The sequence below is a fragment of the Xyrauchen texanus genome, chromosome 1 (genome assembly GCF_025860055.1).
Source record: "Xyrauchen texanus isolate HMW12.3.18 chromosome 1, RBS_HiC_50CHRs, whole genome shotgun sequence".
Classification (NCBI taxonomy): Eukaryota; Metazoa; Chordata; class Actinopteri; order Cypriniformes; family Catostomidae; genus Xyrauchen; species Xyrauchen texanus.
In genome coordinates this window covers 61,597,150-61,616,365 of record NC_068276.1, presented here as the reverse complement: position 1 = coordinate 61,616,365, position 19,216 = coordinate 61,597,150, and the positions used below count along the sequence as shown (strand labels likewise).

Genomic DNA, 19,216 nt, shown 5'->3' with positions numbered 1-19,216 from the left:
ACACACATAGAATCAACACACACACATAGAATCAACTCACACACATAAGAATCAACACACACACATAGAATCAACTCACACACACATAGAATCAACACACACACATAGAATCAACTCACACACACATAGAATCAACACACACACATAGAATCAACTCACACACATAGAATCAACTCACACACATAGAATCAACAGACACACATAGAATCAACACACACACATAGAATCAGCACACACACATAGAATCAACACACACACATAGTGCTCCCAGAACTTTGAAGCTCTGTCACTGCCAGACATGAGTTCTTCCAGAATGTTTTGTGTGTGTGCTCTAAACCGCAAATACTTTGTGGCCGGGCTGGGTCGTGATCTTACACACCCGGTCCCGTATTACTAGCCTAATTAAGCCTCCGAGGGATAAAGGTCGACTGCAGAGGATTGTGCGGGAGAGAGAGATCATTTATGGACATGTTTTATTTTATCATTACAGTTTTACCAACTGCTTACACACATTTTTAAAACTAAGTCTCCTTTTTTCAAAACTCTACACACAATTCTCAAAACTGCACACACAAAATGCAAAATGCCTCACATCTCCTTCAAAATGCAACACTGCATTCAAAATGCCATAAACACATGTCAGAATGAAGCATTTGCATCAAATGGCAAACACTTCTTTCATAATAAACTTTTGCATATACCATGTAAACACTGCTGTTCCAAATCTAAAGCTCTTTGGTCTTTCATAGGCTTATATCTACATTTCAATACAATGTTCTACAGTGAAAGTAATCTGCTGAGAGGAGTAACAAGTACACCGGAAACGCCAATGCAATGTAGAAACAGAAAATATTTATTAGGCCAAACATTACTGTTGTATACATTAGCATACAACAAAACTATAAACATTTACGTAAACCAAAAGTATATTCTTTACAGTAGAATAGAGTAAATTGTGTGTGGGGTCCCGGTCCAGGATTTGGCAGGGGGGGAGGGGGGGTGCAGTCCCCAGTGCTAAGCTTCATCTCTTCTCCGAGCTGGGTCTGGCCACAATACTTCGTCCACATCACAAGATACGTTTTCTCTTGCCAAACATCGAGGGAAGTATCTCCTAGCATGGCGTATCCAACCTTGGACAGAGGAAACCTCTATGTCCCCACATGCGTCCTCCATTGCCTGGAGAAGCGGCATGCAGGCATAGGGTTGGCGATCATACACTTTCCAGCGCCAGGCTGAGAAGAATTCCTCTATGGGATTTAGAAAAGGTGAATATGGAGGTAGGTACAAAACTACAAATTGTGGATGCGTGGCAAACCACTTTTGGACCAGAACAGCCCGGTGAAAACTAACATTGTCCCACACAACCACAAATCTATCTGGATCAGGGACAAGCATTGTGTAAATTGCATCCAGAAAAGTGAGTATATGGCCGGTGTTGTACGGACCCAGTGTGGCATTGTGAAGGAGGACCCCGTTTTGAGTGATGGCAGCACACATGGTTATATTACCCCCACGCTGTCCAGGGACATTGGTAATTGCCCTCTGTCCTATTACATTTCGTCCACGGCGCCTGGTTTTGGTGAGGTTGAAGCCAACCTCATCCACATAAATAAATTAATGGCGAATTACATGGGCATCCATCTCCAATACTCTCTGTAACGGACAAAAAATATACAGATGAGTAAATATGGTATGTCTGAAGTACTGGAAGTAGTGTTGCATACATACCTCTACACAGTCATGTCGCAGATTCTTGACTCTGTCAGAGTTTCTCTCAAATGGCACCTTGTAAAGTTGTTTCATCGTCACTTGGTGCCGTTGGAGGATGCGTTGTATGGTCGACAGGCTTACAGCATTGATGTTGTTGAATATGGTGTCATTATTCAAGATATGCTCTCTTATCTCTCGAATCCTAATTGCATTGTTGGCCAAAACCATATTTATAATTGCAGTCTCTTGTACATTTGAAAACAAGCATCCTCGTCCTCCATGATGTCTTTGCCTTTCCACTCTGTACAGAATTCAAACAGTATGTGTTCAGCATAGGAACTGTAAATCATTTACAAAAAAAAAATGTAGTACAGCATGATAACCAACATCATTCATTCAATGCAGTGCAGTAAATGGATGGCTTAGAGTTACAAATGTTTATGCAATACTATGCAGTCATACGTATTTTACAGTACATTACTGTAATGCTAAAATAGTCATTAGATAGTTGCATACCTGTTCTCATTTCTGAAGGTTCGAATTATAGACGGCACTGTAAATCGACTCAAGTTGGTCTCTCTCATGGTCAAACCGTGGTTGATTACATGATCAACAAGTGTTGCCCTAATCTCATCAGAGATGGCTCTCCTTCCTTCTCTTATTTGCCCTCTTCCTCCTCTTCCCCTTCCTCTTCCCCTTCCTCTTCCTCCTCCTCCTCCTCCTCCTCTTCCCCTTCCTCTTCCTCCTCCTCCTCCTCCTCTTCCTCCTCCTCCTCCTCCTCTTCCTCTTCCTCCTCCACCTCCTCCTCCTCCACCTCCTCCTCCTCCTCCTCGTCCCCTGCCTCTTCCTCCTACTCCTCTTGCTCTCTGTTCATTGTTAGCATCCATTGTTCAAAACAGGTAATCTGACCTTTGACCTATTTATAGGCAGAGGTTAAATTGGGGCGGAGCACACCGGAGCACAGCTCCGCCTCCTTAGGTCCACAACACACCCTGCCGGAGCTCAGCTCCCTCTCCTTCAGCACCAAATATTGTTATTCCACTTAAATTATTTTTCATCTCCTGACTCCTGGAAAATACATGGCATATGAGACTGAATAATTAGCAAGACTACACAGAGACACCCAGGCTACAATTATCAGACGTCATAAATGCATTAATCGCTGGTTCAGCACCCCGCCCACAGCCATCAAGGGAAAACTGTCACTATTCTAAGCATAACAGCGACGTTACCATGGAAACCCGCTAACGGCTAGAGCGATAGAATATATCCTGCTCCTGTCTGTAACTTTATCTCAGCGCTTCTCAACTGGTTTTGCTTCAGGACAGATTTTACATTGGAAATCAAGTGTCGACCTGCCATAGATTAAACATAACCTGTATTTAATGTATCCTGGGTCGCATTTCCTTTTATGTTTCATAGATTTGTTCATGGTTTTCCAGTACATGAACATGCATCAAGTGACATTATTTTTGTTGTTGATGTCAAAATCTACAGAAACTGTACTTATATGGGCCCATTATTATCTCATTTATTACATAATATTACATATTTATACACATATTACAGAGAAGGAAAGGCTCTTCATTACCATGGTTAGGTCAGTGTGCTAGTCTTAATTTATGTATTTATGAAAAATAAATACTAGCTGAAACACATCTTGAAACTTTAAACTGCCACTGTTGATGTCTAATAATAATTCTAATAATTCTAGCTTTAGATTATTTCATATGAAACTGAAACATTTTACTTTTACTCGTGTAAAATCCTGAAACAAATTTGTAAAGGTGATGTGTGTAATTATTAATATTTGTAACTATTTTGGTAAAGGGTCACATCGGGCTGTAAGTAGTGCATAGGGGGCCACATTGAATTACTTTTGAGATACAATGTTCTGCATTGATTTGGTTTTTGTAACTTTTAAGGCCAGGAATAGTTGTGTACTCAATTTTCTGAAGTGTCTGTGACTAATGGGACTATTCTGCAATTAACAAAAGTATTATATTGCTCTCAAAGATAGATACTTTTCTATCAGGCATTACAAAACTCAATAAAGGCGGAGATTATACATTTATTTTGCCATCTCTACTTCCCTGTTAATTTATTATTCATTTTTAATAATAATTTAAAAATGTATAGAACGAATAATGTTTGTCGCAAAGCGGACAAACTTTTACACTTTTTTTCTTTCTAAAACTTGTCATGATGCGGGTCTCCTCGATGGTTTTTCAACACTCAACAGAATAACACAGGCTGCATGAATATGATAAATAATTACTGCAAGAGTTACATTAACATTCAGGTGCGAAGGGACTTCAACGTTTCTAAATTGCACAAATAAAAAATTAATTTACATATTCGTCTCTGGCTTGCAATATTTTCAAACATGTTCCTTTCATAAATTTTCCGAGGGTGAAATCCGTTGCCTGCCTGTTAACAGTCAAGATAAAAAATAATAATAAAATAAGTGAATTGTAAAGTATTTGTCTTTGTTTGAATAACTACTCAACACTACCTTACACATTAATACTGGAAAAAGAGCCCCTTTGGTGTAAAAACCATAAGTCATTTTACGGCGGGATTTTGAATGATGACCATTCACCGTAAATAAGGGCTCCCCCTCCCTACAAAAGCCAATTTAACCACTGTTTATAGGCCTATCTATACTAAAGTAAAGCAGTGATTGGTTAGTGATCAGTTAAGCAATTAGTGTTTAGATGTGAGGAGTGTATCTGTGTGACCTGGTGAATAAGTGTAGCATTTTGATTGGTTGTGTTTGGAAAAGGAAAGCAAGTCACTTCCTGATAGATCTTTGTGTTTTAGGTAGAGAATTGTGTGTAGTGTTTTGAAAAAAGTGTTTTATGCAATTGAGTCAAAGGCTGAGAAATAGCTTATGGTTTTGAAGATTTGGCATGTAGTTTTGCACTTTGAGTGAGAGATTTCAAAAATCGTGTGACATGAAAAGATTTTGTGTGTAAGCAGTTGGTAAAAACTGTAAACTATTATTTATATTGAAAAGCCGGTTCTCGCCTCCTCCTTTCCATTGATCCCTTTACACTGGTGCCGAAGCCCGGGAATGAGGAGGGATACGCCGTAGTAGAGTTCTCTCCACTACCGTCCACCCCAACTGCCGGGATGAGGAGCCCTGCTACATACTTATTTATAAAATGGTCACAGCGACTACAATTTCTCCAGAAGTGAGGATTTTGTTGTTTTGAACACATGGGATGGAAACGTGAATTGAATCGAATGAAATTCACTTCATGCTGATACAATAAAGTCACTGAATCACTTCTGCAAAAACGACTGTGAATGGACGACAATAGAGAGTAATATACTCATGATACTCTAATTGGTTTCAGAACTGTTCACAAAACAAAAATACACATTAAAGAAAAAACTTGGACAAGGAGTCTCAGGCACAGCATTTCTTGTGAACAACAAAGAGGAAGAGTTGTATGTAATCAAAGAGATTATCTGCAGAGATGTAAGTACAATCAGGAATTTACTAAAGCCTCAACATTAGATGCAATTTACAGTTGTCACTTTTAGTAAGATTTTAAGTCCTCATATTCATAAGCGATGTTTTCCCCTCTAAAGAAAAGTTCTGATGCAGTCAAACAGGAAGTTGATATCTTAAAGGATCTGCATCATGCATATATTGTTGCTTACGAGGATTCATTTGAAGGTATGTTGGATTGTATTTTAGAAAGAGACACGATGACAATTAATAACATTTAAAGTTAAAGTTTTTTTTGTTTTTTTTTTGTTTTTTTACAAAATGAGAGAAAATGTAAATTAATTCTGCACATAGAGTAAAAGATAATAAAATAAAAAAGGATAATAAAATCTACATAAAAAAAATGTCTTTATTTACTATGTTATTGTTATCAGACTGGAGGTTTGACTGAAATGCTGCAGTATTCATTATAATTACAGACAGAGTATTTAAACACATGTATTAATGTAATGCAGTTTGTTTGACTGGATATTTATGTTATTGTTGTTTATGTAGACAGAGAAGCTGGACTGTTTTATATAGTGATGGAGTATTGTGCAGAAGGGGATCTTTACAAGAGGATGCAAACACAGAAAAGAAATGAGTTCACAGAAGAGCAGGTAACATATGAAGTTATTCATGCAAGTATTTACTGTGTGCAAAAGAATATTCATGCATATCAATGCATATAAAAAAGGGAAATACTATATCGTTACGTTTATGAATAGGTAAGAGTAGATATTCTCATTAGAAGATCCCTTAAATAATAAAACATTATATTGAGATGTATAAAGTCTAGCTTCATCACAATAATCAAAATTATCACTAAATACTTCAAATGTGACTAATGACTAAAGTTTACTAATATAAAACTGATAAATAAATAAATAAAACATACAACCTTAAAAAAAGTGTAATTATTTATTCATGACTCATTAGCTGACAGAGGACTATGTAGTATTTTGCACTACTGATGGGTTTGAATAATGAAAGTCTTTCATCTGTGTGTAGATCCGTGACTGGTTTGTGCAGATTTGTCTGGCTCTGCAGTGTCTTCATGAGAAGAATATTCTTCACAGAGATATCAAGCCGCAGGTAGACACTGACACAACTCAATCAGTCATTTGTAAACAAGCCCAGTTTCTGTCTTACGAACTTGTTCTGTTTTTATTCAGAATGTTTTTCTGACTGCGTATGGATACATCAATGTAGGGGATTTTGGATGCGGAAAAGCATTGGAAAGGTAAAAATACATAAATAAATCAATCAATAAATAAGTGATTTTTGTCAAATGTCAGTTTATTTCTTTATTTGTTTTTAGAGCTGATCAATATGCACAATCAGTTGTGGGTGCAGAACTCTATGTCAGCCCAGAAGTTCTGAAACAAAGATGCACGTCTAAAAGGTATGATTGCTGTAAAGGGTCTGTAATGTCTATAAAATGTAAAAACGAATGTGTCAGCAATTATAAAATACAATTACTATTAAGAAATAAAATGTAAAGTTAATATTAACTATTAATGAAAGCTACACTTTTTATACTGAAGGTGATTATTAAAGTTGATTATTCTCTTGATTATTTGATTACAGTGACATCTGGTCTTTGGGATGGTTGATCCATGATCTGTGCATGCTTGATATCTGGGTAAGATTTTATGTATTCTCTCTCTCTCTCTCTCTCTCTCTCTCTCTCTCTCTCTCTCTCTCTCTCTCTCTCTCTCTCTCTGTGTGTGTATATATATATATATATATATATATATATATACACTGATATATATATATATCAGCACTGTATTATGTGATACTGTACATAATGTAAACTTTAGAAAACACAAGACCAGAGCACATAATTTCTGAGATCTCAGGAACTGAAATAGATTTGAAATGTTACTCATGAGATTTTATATTTCAATAATAAAGAAAACACGTTCAGTTATTGCAACTTCTGATAATTTATTAAACATTGATTCTATTCTGTTTGACTAGTCGACTGGTAAAATGAGCAGTTGTACAAGCCCCCCTTGACAGATGAATCTCCTGCTGCAATCGTAGAGGTGTTTTCACACTCAGTCAGAATCTGAGTTCATTTCCTCGCCCCTCCTCCTGCTGATCTCTGTTCACATCGTGTTTTTGGGTCGAACTACAGTCTGATTGTGTCATTAATGCAATTTTAAGCAGTTGCTGTTCACCAATTTAACTGTGTAATAAAACATCAGCATCATGACGTTACTGAAAAACTTTTTCTTTGGATTTTTCACCAAATCTTTACATGCACATCATGACACTTGCATTTCTCTGGTGCTCTGAATATGCAAAGATTTGAAGAATGTTTGTGTTAGTCTGTCGTGCGCTCGTGGATGCAAATACTGTGAAGAATGTTTGTTTTAATCTGTCGTGCGCTCGTGGATGCAAATACTGTGAAGAATGTTTGTTTTAGTCTGTCGTGCGCTCGTGGATGCAAATACTGTGAAGAATGTTTGTTTTAGTCTGTCGTGCGCTCGTGGATGCAAATACTGTGAAGAATGTTTGTTTTAGTCTGTCGTGCGCTCGTGGATGCAAATACTGTGAAGAATGTTTGTTTTAGTCTGTCGTGCGCTCGTGGATGCAAATACTGTGAAGAATGTTTGTTTTAGTCTGTCGTGCGCTCGTGGATGCAAATACTGTGAAGAATGTTTGTTTTAGTCTGTCGTGCGCTCGTGGATGCAAATACTGTGAAGAATGTGAGCTGCGCTCTGAAGGCATTTATTTGGCATGCATAATTGTGATCGGGGATCTGCAAACACACATAATATACTGTATGTCATCAATAATGGTTCACTTTCACGATTTCGAGTGTTTGAGTTCATATCTGCAGTGAAACGTACCAGAGTTCACATGAACCGTATCCCAGACCACCTTTCAAACAGCGTTCACATAACCCAAACAAACCAAACTCAAACATCAAACTAACCAGAGTGTGCATCAAAAGTGAAACATAATTTGTCATAGACCGCATTGACGAGTGTTGGAACTAGTTGACAAGTTTGTGCAACCTGTAATATACATATCCTTTATATATAAGATTAAACAATCTCAGTGGGAAAGATCTAGAATAACAAGATTTTCCTTTGTCTCCACAGTCAGATATTCTAGAGCGTCGCTTTCGACATGCCAACAGCATGAGAGGAACTCCTCCCGACATCTCAGAGGAATACTCAGAGGAACTACGACAACTGATAAAAGAAATGCTCAGCTGCAACCCTAAAGACAGACCTTCAGCCGATGAGATTTTAGCAAAACCATTCTTAAATGACGCAGTAAACAGAAATAAAAATATTCCAGAAGCATTTACACGGAAGTTCATGAAGTCCATCATGACCTTTGATCAGGCCTACAACAAGCATTATAATGAGCTGGAGATCTTAGTCAGTGAATGGAAACAAGCAACAGATTCATTAGAGGGTATTCATTATAACTGCACTGCAGGCAGTCTGTCAGGTGCAGTGATTGGAGCCGCTGGTGGGACCACTGCACTGGTTGGTGCAGTTTTGGCACCATTCACTCTTGGTGCCTCTTTGATTGTAACAGGTGTGGGTGTTGGTGTAGGAGTTGCAGGTGGTGTAACAGGTGCTGCCTCCAACATTACCAATACAGTAAAACAAAAGTCACTCCGTGAGAGCCTTCAAAAAATTGAACAGACCTATAACAATGCAAGTGCACCTATTCTCAATTCACTGAAAACACTGAAAAAATGTATGAAAACAATTGCTAGATTCGGTGTTTTTGTCAGTGCATCAACATCGGATATGGTACAGATGTCATGGAGAGTAGGCAGAAGTACAGCAGTGGGTGCCGGAGAAATCGCGCATCTATTGGCAAATATCGGGCGATTTGGTGCTCAAGCTGCCAAAATAGGACGAATGGCAGCAGCAGTTTCAGGTGTGTTAAGTGGTCTCTTAATCATAGCTGACGTTGCCTTCATTGTTAAAGATTCAATGGAGATTCATGAAATGAGAACTAAGAAAACAACAGATGATCCTGAAACGTTTAATTCCAGTCTACTCAAGTCTATTGCACAGATGAGAAAAACACACGAAGAGCTCTGCAATCTCTTGAACGAGATAAAAAATGCAAAAGAGGAACTAAATGAGTATATAGAAACAGCTAGAGAAAACCCATAAACATACGATTCTGCCGATACTTTGAACATTTGAATTTCAGGCCGTAGTTTGGGATGGTGGCATTTCTTTTGTACATTTATACATAAGGACTCATTGTAGTGACGTTACTGTCGTGTCATTCTCAACTCAGTTCAGGTGATTATTTACAGGATCAACAGTCTTCGGATGTCATCACATATTTAACCACAATATGTTTAATTATGCATATACAGGTAATTTATTATTTTAGTCACATTTAAACTATCAAAACAATATTTTAGATATTCCCCAACCGTAAACGTAACCACTTTTAAACAAAAAGAACACGCAAATAAATGTTCGGTCGCAGTAACTGATTCAAGAAATTGTAAAACAAGCACCTCAAAAGTATTTCAAACTACTTGTGTTGCATTTAAAGTTTATACAGAGTGAAAATAAAAGATTTAATCACTGAAAATCTCTGTGAAGTCACATCTCATTTAAAGATATACATCCGAACATCAATCGGTCACATGGTCTACTTTCTGACTGTTGTCACAAGTTCTATAAACAAAATAAAAAACTGCAAAACTGTCAATTATTCCTTGAATACGCACCTTAAAACTTAATTCTGATTGTACAATCTGTAGATAAAACTTGTTAAAATGTATACAGTAGCTAATATTCATAAAACAAAATATCATTGTGGATTTTTTGCTTTTATTAATCAATTTTATTGTCTCAAAGGTTCTTGTTTCATTGTATCACTTGTCGGTTGATGTTTTCCTGCAGAAACATTGACTTAATGAAAGAGAAACTAAACAAACTGAAAATTAAATAATTATTTACATTGTTGTAATTCAATTTACACACAGATCACCCTTGATAATTGATAATAGATGAAGTCTTTGACACAAGTGATTTTTTACTGTATTATAAATATTTTTGTTGCAGATTTATTTCATTAACCAAGTTTTCAAAGTGGAGGACTTTGTACAGGTCATATCAAACATCATCAGATAATTAACATGTGTTGTAACAAACATAGTTAACCAAAACAAAAATAAATAGTTGTTTTTCCACCATCGGGCCGAAAACTCGTCACTAACCGATCTGTGCCATTCTCAGAACCGTTCGGCACAATGATGGAAAAGCTTGTGACAGAGTGTCAAAAGAAAAGTCAAACAAATCTCCACAGCTTGCTGCATCCAAATCGCCCCAACAGCAATTCAATATATTGGTATTAGGGAGGCCAGCAGGGGGTGCTCACCCTACGGTCCGTGTGGGTCCTAATGCCCCAGTATAGTGACGGGGACACTATACTGTAAAAAGGCACCGTTCTTCGGATGAGATGTTAAACTGAGGTCCTGACTCTCTGTGGTCATTAAAAAAAATCCCAGGATGCTTCTCGTAAAGAGTAGGGGTGTAACCCTGGTGTCCTGGCCAAATTTCCCCCATTGGCCCCTATCTATCATGGCCTTGTATTAATCTCCATCCCTGAATTGGCTACATCACTCTACCATCTCCTCTCCACCAATAGCTGGTGTGTGGTGGGCGTTCTGGCGCACTATGGCTGCCGTCGCATCATCCAGGTGGATGCTGCACACTGGTGGCGGTTGAGGAGATTCCCCCTATACTATGTAAAGCGCTTTGAGTGCCTAGAAATAAAAAAGCGCTATATAAATATAATGAATTATTATTATTATTATTATAATATATTAAAACCAAATTATCCTCAAGCAATGAGTCATCATATTCCAGTGCACAGTTTAGGGAAGTGCTGAAACTAGGTTTGAACAGGGACTTCCTATCTTCTGCATGGATTGAGCTTTAAGAAGGAATAAAGAAGAACTGAGTCAGCGCAATCAAGAGAAAGAGTTAAAGTCACAGATCATGATATCTGTTAAAGACGTGGAAAACACTTTGCAGATCAACTCAAAAAGAGTCTGGATGAGTGAAGAGACATAATAAACACAAACTCTAAGATTAATGAGTAATGGCGGTAGTGTATGTTCCCTCATCTATGATATATGTTATTATTAATTATTATAGTGGCGATATGGTGATTTAGGAGACGGTAACTGTATATCTTGTGTTTTCATGATGATGCTTCTAAACTAATAATGTCTGTTAGGAATCACTCAGTGAGAACTTCTGAATCAGGGAGGAATAAATCACTTCATTTAGCTTCAGATTTCTGTTATATCAGCAGCTGTTTTAACTATGAAACACATTTATATTGGGCTGTTTTCTACTTTTTTTACCTTTTGTTTCCTTCATGTTTTCTCAATCAGTCAAATGGAAAATGTACGCTGTTGATTTTTTCTTCGGTGTGCACATGTGTGTCTTTTGTGTGTGAGTGTGTTAAAAGTACATTTTCTTTTTGCATTATATTTACAAAAGCTATTGTGGTGTATTTTTATCAAGTTAAGTACACATTAATCAAGTATAATCAATGCCATTTTATTCTACAGTTATTTCTGATGGTCAAGCAGGTCTTTTACTATGTGAGTGTGTTTTTAGAGGCCTGTGCAGGAACAGGAATAGCCTCACATATGTGCTCTCATGACTACTGAGAAAATATATGATGAGGCTCTTCCACAGGTGTCCTGTCCACTTCTTAAAATCATTAGACCAGAGTCACAGAATAGGATGATGGATAATGGTGACGTTTGGAATGTGTTAGCCACGACTTGTTAGAGGACATTTACTTAAGTGAACAAAAACCAGAGATGCTTCAGTTGTTCTGCAGTTTATTGTCTGATAATAAAGTTTATTCTTCTGAAATCAAAAACTCCAAGTCTTTGAGTGATTTTTCACAGAGATGGCACAAACCACAACACTATATATTTTATAACAATACCTATTTTTCAATATTGCATTATACTCAACTGTCTCGTGGATATTTTGGTCTGTAATGTGTTGAGCTGATGACAGCAATCACACATTTGACATATTCAGTTAGAAGACATGTTAGAATATGATCTTGTCTTCCACAAATGTAAAAATAATAAAAGAAGAAAAAAGGGGATGTTTTCTTGACTTTATTTAATTATACAAACCACAGTTCCCAAAAAGTTCAGACAGTATGTAATATCATGCCCATGACAGATGCTGCATATTGAACATTACATTGGTACAATAGTCACTTAAACTCTTTGACCTTAAGAACAATTCATTCATATTTTCAGAAATCAATTATAAAGGTGCACCACAGCACAATGTTGGACTTTACAGCAGTCTATCTCATGATATGCTCGAGTCCAGAGAAATTGTCAGTGTTTCTTGAGTTCCCACGGGTCCTTGAAATCCTTGAAAGTTTGTGAATCTGAAAAATAAAATTCAAGGCCCTGGAAAGTTCTTGAAAATAAACATACATATACAGGTCCTCGAAAGTGCTTGAATTTATTTTGTGCAAGAAGTTTTCTGGAAAAAAAAAAAATCTGTCCATTAATTTTTTATTTCGCCAACACTTCGTGGCTTATGCTGCATACTAGCCTGCTTGATTTACGTTAGTTACGCGCATTTACGTTAAGTGTTTCCCGCGCGAGGTACTTTGTTTTGTACGTTGCCATGACGTTCACGCGCGCTGGTACCTCAACGTTTCCCACTCACAGACATTGCAAAAATAGGCTGAAACGTGATGCCTGGAAAATGTAAATTTCAGGATATTTGGCTCACCAAAGAAAATTATAAAGAGTGGCTTGCCAGAGATCCAAAGGGCCATCACTTAGCCAGGTGCAAATCCTGTTGTAAATCAATCAAAGTGGATAGCACGGGAGAAGTGGCGCTCTCAAGTCATGCGGCTGGATCTACACACAAGACGGCACTTCGGAAATCGAAAGCACGTAAGTCCTACCATCGGGCCCAGTTCTACGGGGGTGCTTAGCACCCTCAAACAAAAGTGAAAGCACCCTCAGATTAAATTTTTAATAGCCCACATGTAAACGAGATTTTACCGACAATAGAAACACAGACGGATTTCACACTCATACATATACACAAAATAAATCCATTAACACGATTTTTCAAATCAGAAATTATTTCATAATGCTTTATGCATTATGTTTAATGCATTTGATTGGTTGTGTGTCCTTTCACGATCGTGATTCGCATAGGTGAAGCTGTCTCTTTAATTGCCCACTTTGCTTGCGTGTGTGCGTCCCGCTCAGGAAATTCGTTAGCTGAGTTTGAGACGGGGCTTTAGGTAGCCTAAAAATATGAGTAGTCCATTGTTAATGGACATACGAAATTGGCTCAAGCAAGCTCAAACCTCTACATCACAAAAAGACGATATTACACCGCCTGCCGATGACAGCAGCGAACCCCGCCCTACAACCTCACTCTCACCGCATGACACCCACTCAAACACCGGCGATAAATCCCAGCAAGTGCCGCGGCCGATGGTGCCGACGCCGCCGAGTGACCTAGGTGATGAAGAGCCCTTACAGGTGATGTGCTTGTTATACCCCAGTCGATCTTTTAGTGGCAGTGGAAATAATCGTTCATTTAGCAGTTCTTGGTTTAAAAATAGAGATTGGCTCGAATATTCTGTTGAACGCGATGCTGCATTTTGTTATGCGTGTCGTAAATTTGGCTCCGCTGGGACAGATGATGCCTTCACCACCTCTGGTTACAACAATTGGCGCCATGCCCTCGTTCAAAACAAGGGATTAAAAATACACGAATCCAGTAAAGAACACATGTCAGCAGTGGTGCTGTGGAAGGAGAGGCTTTCTAGAGTCAAGAAAGGTACTGAGATTTCGTCTCTTGTTAATTCACATCAGCTGGAAAGGAACCGCGCTTATCTATCTGCTATTGTGGACATAATCGAATTCATAGCTGTGATCCAGCTGCCTTGTAAAGGACAAAAACTCGTACAGGGCATTTCCCCCCCATATTTTCAATTTTGGCCATTCTAGCTGCATTTAAACCGTGCAGTAAAACACTAAATGCACGCGCCATGGTCTGAACTATAGGGTAACATCACAGTATAGGCTATGCGTGGCATGTTTTTGTTTGTTTTCTGCAAAGTGAGGGACATAGGCTACTCGATTATGCCAGATCGTATATCGTTTAACATAAAAGCAATTACAATATTGTCGTAGACAATAGGTGTCGCTCAGCCCTATTTTGAGGTACTATTTTCAGACTGATAACAACTTTGGGAGCCATTTCCTATGTTTATGTAAGCACCCTCACTATTTTCAGAAGCACCCTCAGTGATTTGGTTCTAGAACCGGGCCTGCCTACCATAGCCTGCATCTGACAGAAATGTTGATTGAATGTTAGCTGCTAGATGTTTTTTGCTGTTACTTAAATGTGTAGCTGTGAAATGTTACGCCCGTTTCACACATACTGCGTGCGTGTGGTACAGGAGCAGCACGCGCTATAGCGCTTTCACATTATGCTGCATTTGCAGTGCGCAACTGATCCGCGGCTGTACCACAAACACTTACTCACTATTTGTATTTCAAATCCAGAAGTTATCAGCAACTTTTATTTTAAAAAAAAGTTGGCACCAGTGCGATTCTCTTTGTACACATACTCTTTAATAGACGTATTTACGTTTAACACAATTTAAACAACGTATTATTCAATGCATTACTTCTATATAATATAGATTATATTTTAAGTTGCTCAAGCAAGTGGTAACATATTGAACAATGTAGTTATATTAAAATCGCAAACATTTTAAATTAAAATTGACAAAAACAGCAGACTCATACCTTTTCTTTTGCATAATAAATCTTTATACAATAAATATTGCATCACAAAGAACTTGTTTTTCCACTTCCACGAATGAGACGAGTGTCATTCATTATGTCACCTTGAAGTAAATTGTAGTTTTCCTCGCTTTACCCTGGTCTTAAAGTAAAAAGATGACTGTGAAAAATAGTCGTATTTAATTAAATGCATGTATGGTGAAATGACTACATTTTCATGTTAATTTTGAGCAAGAACACTTTAATTCAGCGTTTGCAGCACAGAAGAAATAGACTCGGTGTGTAAACGATCTCTGCACTGCTGTATACGCACTGCATCTGGAACGGATCGCATACACACTGCAAACGGAGTATGTGTGAAACGGGCGTTAGTCGCGAAGGCTGTTGAGTTGAACAGTGAACTTAAAAAGGATCGGCACTCCAGTCACATCAAGTTCATTTATATAGCGCTTTATACAATAGATTGATCTAAAGCAAGCAGCTTTACACAATTTTTTTAAATACCTTATTTATTAGTTAGAATGTGTAACTCAAGAAAAATGTGTAACTATACAATTAGTCAATAATTGTTGTAATAATCATTAGATTAATCAATTATCAAAATAATCGTTTGTTGCTTCCCAATCAGTGGCATCAGTAGGCTTACCAAGATATTGTATGTCACCCATTGTAAATCAAATATTGTGTTAACATATCTAGGCTATAAGCTAATTAGTTTATGATGATGCATATATAAATACATACCTGACTATTTACCACCACAGGAAATAGTTGTATCAGCTGTTACTGGATTGAGTGTTTTTAAAGGTATTTACGTTTTTAAGGTAATTTAAGTCCTTGTTCCCCAACGGTGTTATATTTAGGTGTCATATAACAGTTGTATTACAATAAGTCAGTGTTATTTCTTACAATATGTCTTACTATTTCTCACAGCGCCCACTTTAGTCAACTTTGTGGAAAGGTTGGTGACAGCAACTTCTCCACCATGTACACCTGCAAAGACTAGCACCATCGCCATGTCCTCCAAACAGTCAATAATCACAGGCGTTCCCAGAGAGGACACATTAAAAGCTGAGATCCTGTGGTGTTTGAACATGATGGAGTCTCACTACTCTTTCAATTCCAGTGAAGGGACAGGTAAATTAAATGATTTTAACTTTTACCTATAACATCATTTTGAGATTCCAAGGCATTAAGTTTGATTTAATGCAGTCACAGATTTGTATGCAAAGATTTGTATATGTATGATTTTATGTGCTTCAAAATGATTTCACACAGTCAAGGAGGTGCTGAAATCTGACTTTGTGGTGGCTGTACTTTGAAAACACAGTCACACTAGGCTTGCTACGACAGTCGGTGACGGTGTTACCGGTGTTCAGAAGCAACACCGGATATCAGTTGCCCACCGTCGATTTGATTATTTTTTTTATTTTTATAAAATCATTAGTTCAGTTAGAGAACAGACACTAAAATTAAAAACTGAACGGTGTCTGCCTAATAAATCACAAGCTGACAGAGTCGCAGAACAGATCAGCAACAGGAGTCAGATTTAATTTTTTACGAGAGTAAAGAGCTGACTGACAAGATGATGACGGAATATTTGGTGTCAAATCGAAATGTAAAAGCGCCTATTTAAGAAAATTTTTCATTGTGCGGTTTTGTTGTTGGGATTTTCATTAAGAATAATAAGCTAATAAACTCACCATTCAAGCAATCCACCCCTGAATTGGTCCTAATTTGAAATCGAAACTAAAAAGCGCACAGCCGCACGTGTCGACGGGCAGAACAGAGCGAGCGTTCTCAGTTCATTCCTATGGAAAAACCAAACACTCGCCTCACCATTATGAATGCCTGTGCGGACACGCGCATTTTACTTTAGCCTCCAAATTTGCGATTTAAAAGCGGTATTACCGGTGTTGTCACACGTTGGTTAACCAGTGGGAAAATACAGTCACACCCACACAAATAAAAATGTGTTTGATTTCAATCTCTTTCTTTTTTTCTTTACTTTTAGGTGTGCTATTTTCTGCAATGTTTCACGACAGTGCAATTGCGAAGACTTTTGCCTGTGGAGCAACAAAGTCCATGTACATTTGCAAGCATGGTTTGGCTCCGCATTTCAAACACTTGTTGTGCAAAAAACTTTCTTCTGGTAGGGAGGACTATGTACTTCTCTTTGATGAGAGCCTTAACAGAAAAACACAATCAAAGCAATGTGACTTTCATGTCTGTTTATGGGATGGGAACAAAGTTGTGACAAGATTTTATGACTCAAAATTCATGGGACACGCAACTGCAGTAGACCATAAATCAGTCTATAAGAGGAGTACTGAAAATCTGCCAAAAGAAAACATGGTTCAGATCTCCATGGATGGACCAAATGTGAATTGGTCTTTTTATTCAAAGGTTGACAAATCCCTCCAAGATACTCATAATGTGCACCTTATCAATATTGGCAGCTGCGGCCTCCATATTGCACACGGAGCCTTTCTGAGAGGAGTGGAAGGGACAGACTGGAAAGTTGGCAGCATATTGCAATCCATGCACCAGCTTCTGAGCGATTCTCCAGCTCGTAGAGAAGATTATTTCAACATAACAGGATCAGGTTCCCCAACACCACTAAAGTTTTGCAGGACAAGATGGCTGGAAAATGTGCCTGTACTAGAAAGGGCATTGGAAGTTTTACCACACATGGCTGCATATGTCAATGCTGTTAAAGAGCAACATGCAGGTTGGACACCCCTATATAGCATAGTGTATGTTGATGATAAAACAACTAGATTTTCTGAACTGGAGTAATATATATTTAGCCATTAACGATATTTTGAGATAAATTGTGATAAAATAACTTCCGCGTCTATAAAGCACTTACCGGAAGTGACGATGGCCGAAGGAGTCTGGTCAAGTTCAAGCTCAGGTTACAATGGATGCGAATGAAGAAACCGAGTTCTCCGGTGTGGACGAACATGCCTATGGTGGCCCACAGGCCTATAATTATGAGCCTCCTAGGCGATATAGAAGCCAGGGGGAGATCAGGGGAGGAACAATGGGCAGAGGAGAGAAGTAGAGTTGTGGTGTCAAGAAAACCAGTGGCGAATAGGGCAAGTGACTTGGTGAGTTAATGTAAGTTAGCACCGTGGCTAACGCTGGTTCATCTACTGTAGGGCTAGTACCTTGGTGTTATGCAATAAATCTGCTTTAGCAAACATACGTTCGACCTTGTTCTTGATTAAACATCCATTTAGATTGTCTTAATTTAAGCCAGCAACGTTTTGTCTTCTCATATTCTACACTGACAGTGATTATGCAGTCCATCCAAGCTGGTTAGCACTATCTACACATTGACCTAATGTTAGCTACATTGACTAATGACCATGCCATAACAACAAATAAATAATGACAATACCTAAGCTACAATAACAACAGTCTAATGGCGCTTTTCCACTGCATGGTATGGCTCAGTACGGTTCGGCTCGCTTCTTCTCTGATGGCTTTTTGTTGGCTAGGTGTTTGTGCGGACATTGTGAATCTATGGCGTCGGCGGTGGACAGCATGTGTTGTCGAGAGGTGGATGCCTATTGGGCCGTAGTTGAGGGTTTAGTTCCGGCCACGGATATTACCTGCCTGACGCTCCATCCCGGCTTTGATGCATGTTGCCTCAACCCGTTTTCGCTGCAGGTAGCATACCTCAACTTCAGGCAGGAGCATGGCCCTCTCCAAGTCAACAGACCAGAGTATGTTTAGACGAAGTTTTAACACCACTATTATATTATTATACACCTAATCTATTTTAGTTGTCAGTTTTCTACACAAATAAACTTTGTGTCAAAAGAATGTGCATTATTGATGCTGAGGGTTTAGCAGATTTTCAAACTCAGATGTGCATACATACTTGAGGCTCTACAATTAACATTACCATTATGGAATAGAATAACAGAAAATGTTACATCAAATACTTCCATCACTTGAGTGTAGTGACTATAATAGGATTGTTAAATATTATGATTGCCCCCTTCATTGCTCTAGGCAATTCCGATACACAGCCTACAGGCAGGCGGTCCGATGGGCATATGGGTTTCTGGGCAGGGAGATCAGGAAGGCGATACCTGCTTGTGTTGTGGTCGCAATTAGGAGGCAGTTTCCAGAGGAAGGAGGAACATACA

At 38.3% G+C, this 19,216-nt stretch overlaps 2 protein-coding genes across 2 annotated transcripts; both read left to right on the top strand.

The window, feature by feature from the left end:
• Positions 1-1,425: 1,425 nt before the first annotated feature.
• Positions 1,426-9,369, top strand: LOC127645699 (probable serine/threonine-protein kinase PknB). The gene is made up of 9 exons (XM_052129372.1): positions 1,426-1,531; positions 5,073-5,197; positions 5,311-5,398; positions 5,726-5,841; positions 6,221-6,304; positions 6,385-6,452; positions 6,531-6,614; positions 6,800-6,854; positions 8,329-9,369. The coding sequence occupies exons 1-9, from the start codon at positions 1,426-1,428 to the stop codon at positions 9,367-9,369; spliced, it is 1,767 nt and encodes a 588-aa protein (XP_051985332.1).
• Positions 9,370-13,573: 4,204 nt separating this feature from the next.
• Positions 13,574-18,797, top strand: LOC127645689 (uncharacterized). The gene is made up of 4 exons (XM_052129366.1): positions 13,574-13,778; positions 15,987-16,190; positions 17,068-17,784; positions 18,643-18,797. Exons 2-4 carry the CDS (start codon positions 16,070-16,072, stop codon positions 18,795-18,797), a joined length of 993 nt encoding a protein of 330 aa, XP_051985326.1. The 5' UTR covers positions 13,574-13,778; positions 15,987-16,069.
• The last annotated feature ends 419 nt before the right edge of the window (positions 18,798-19,216 follow it).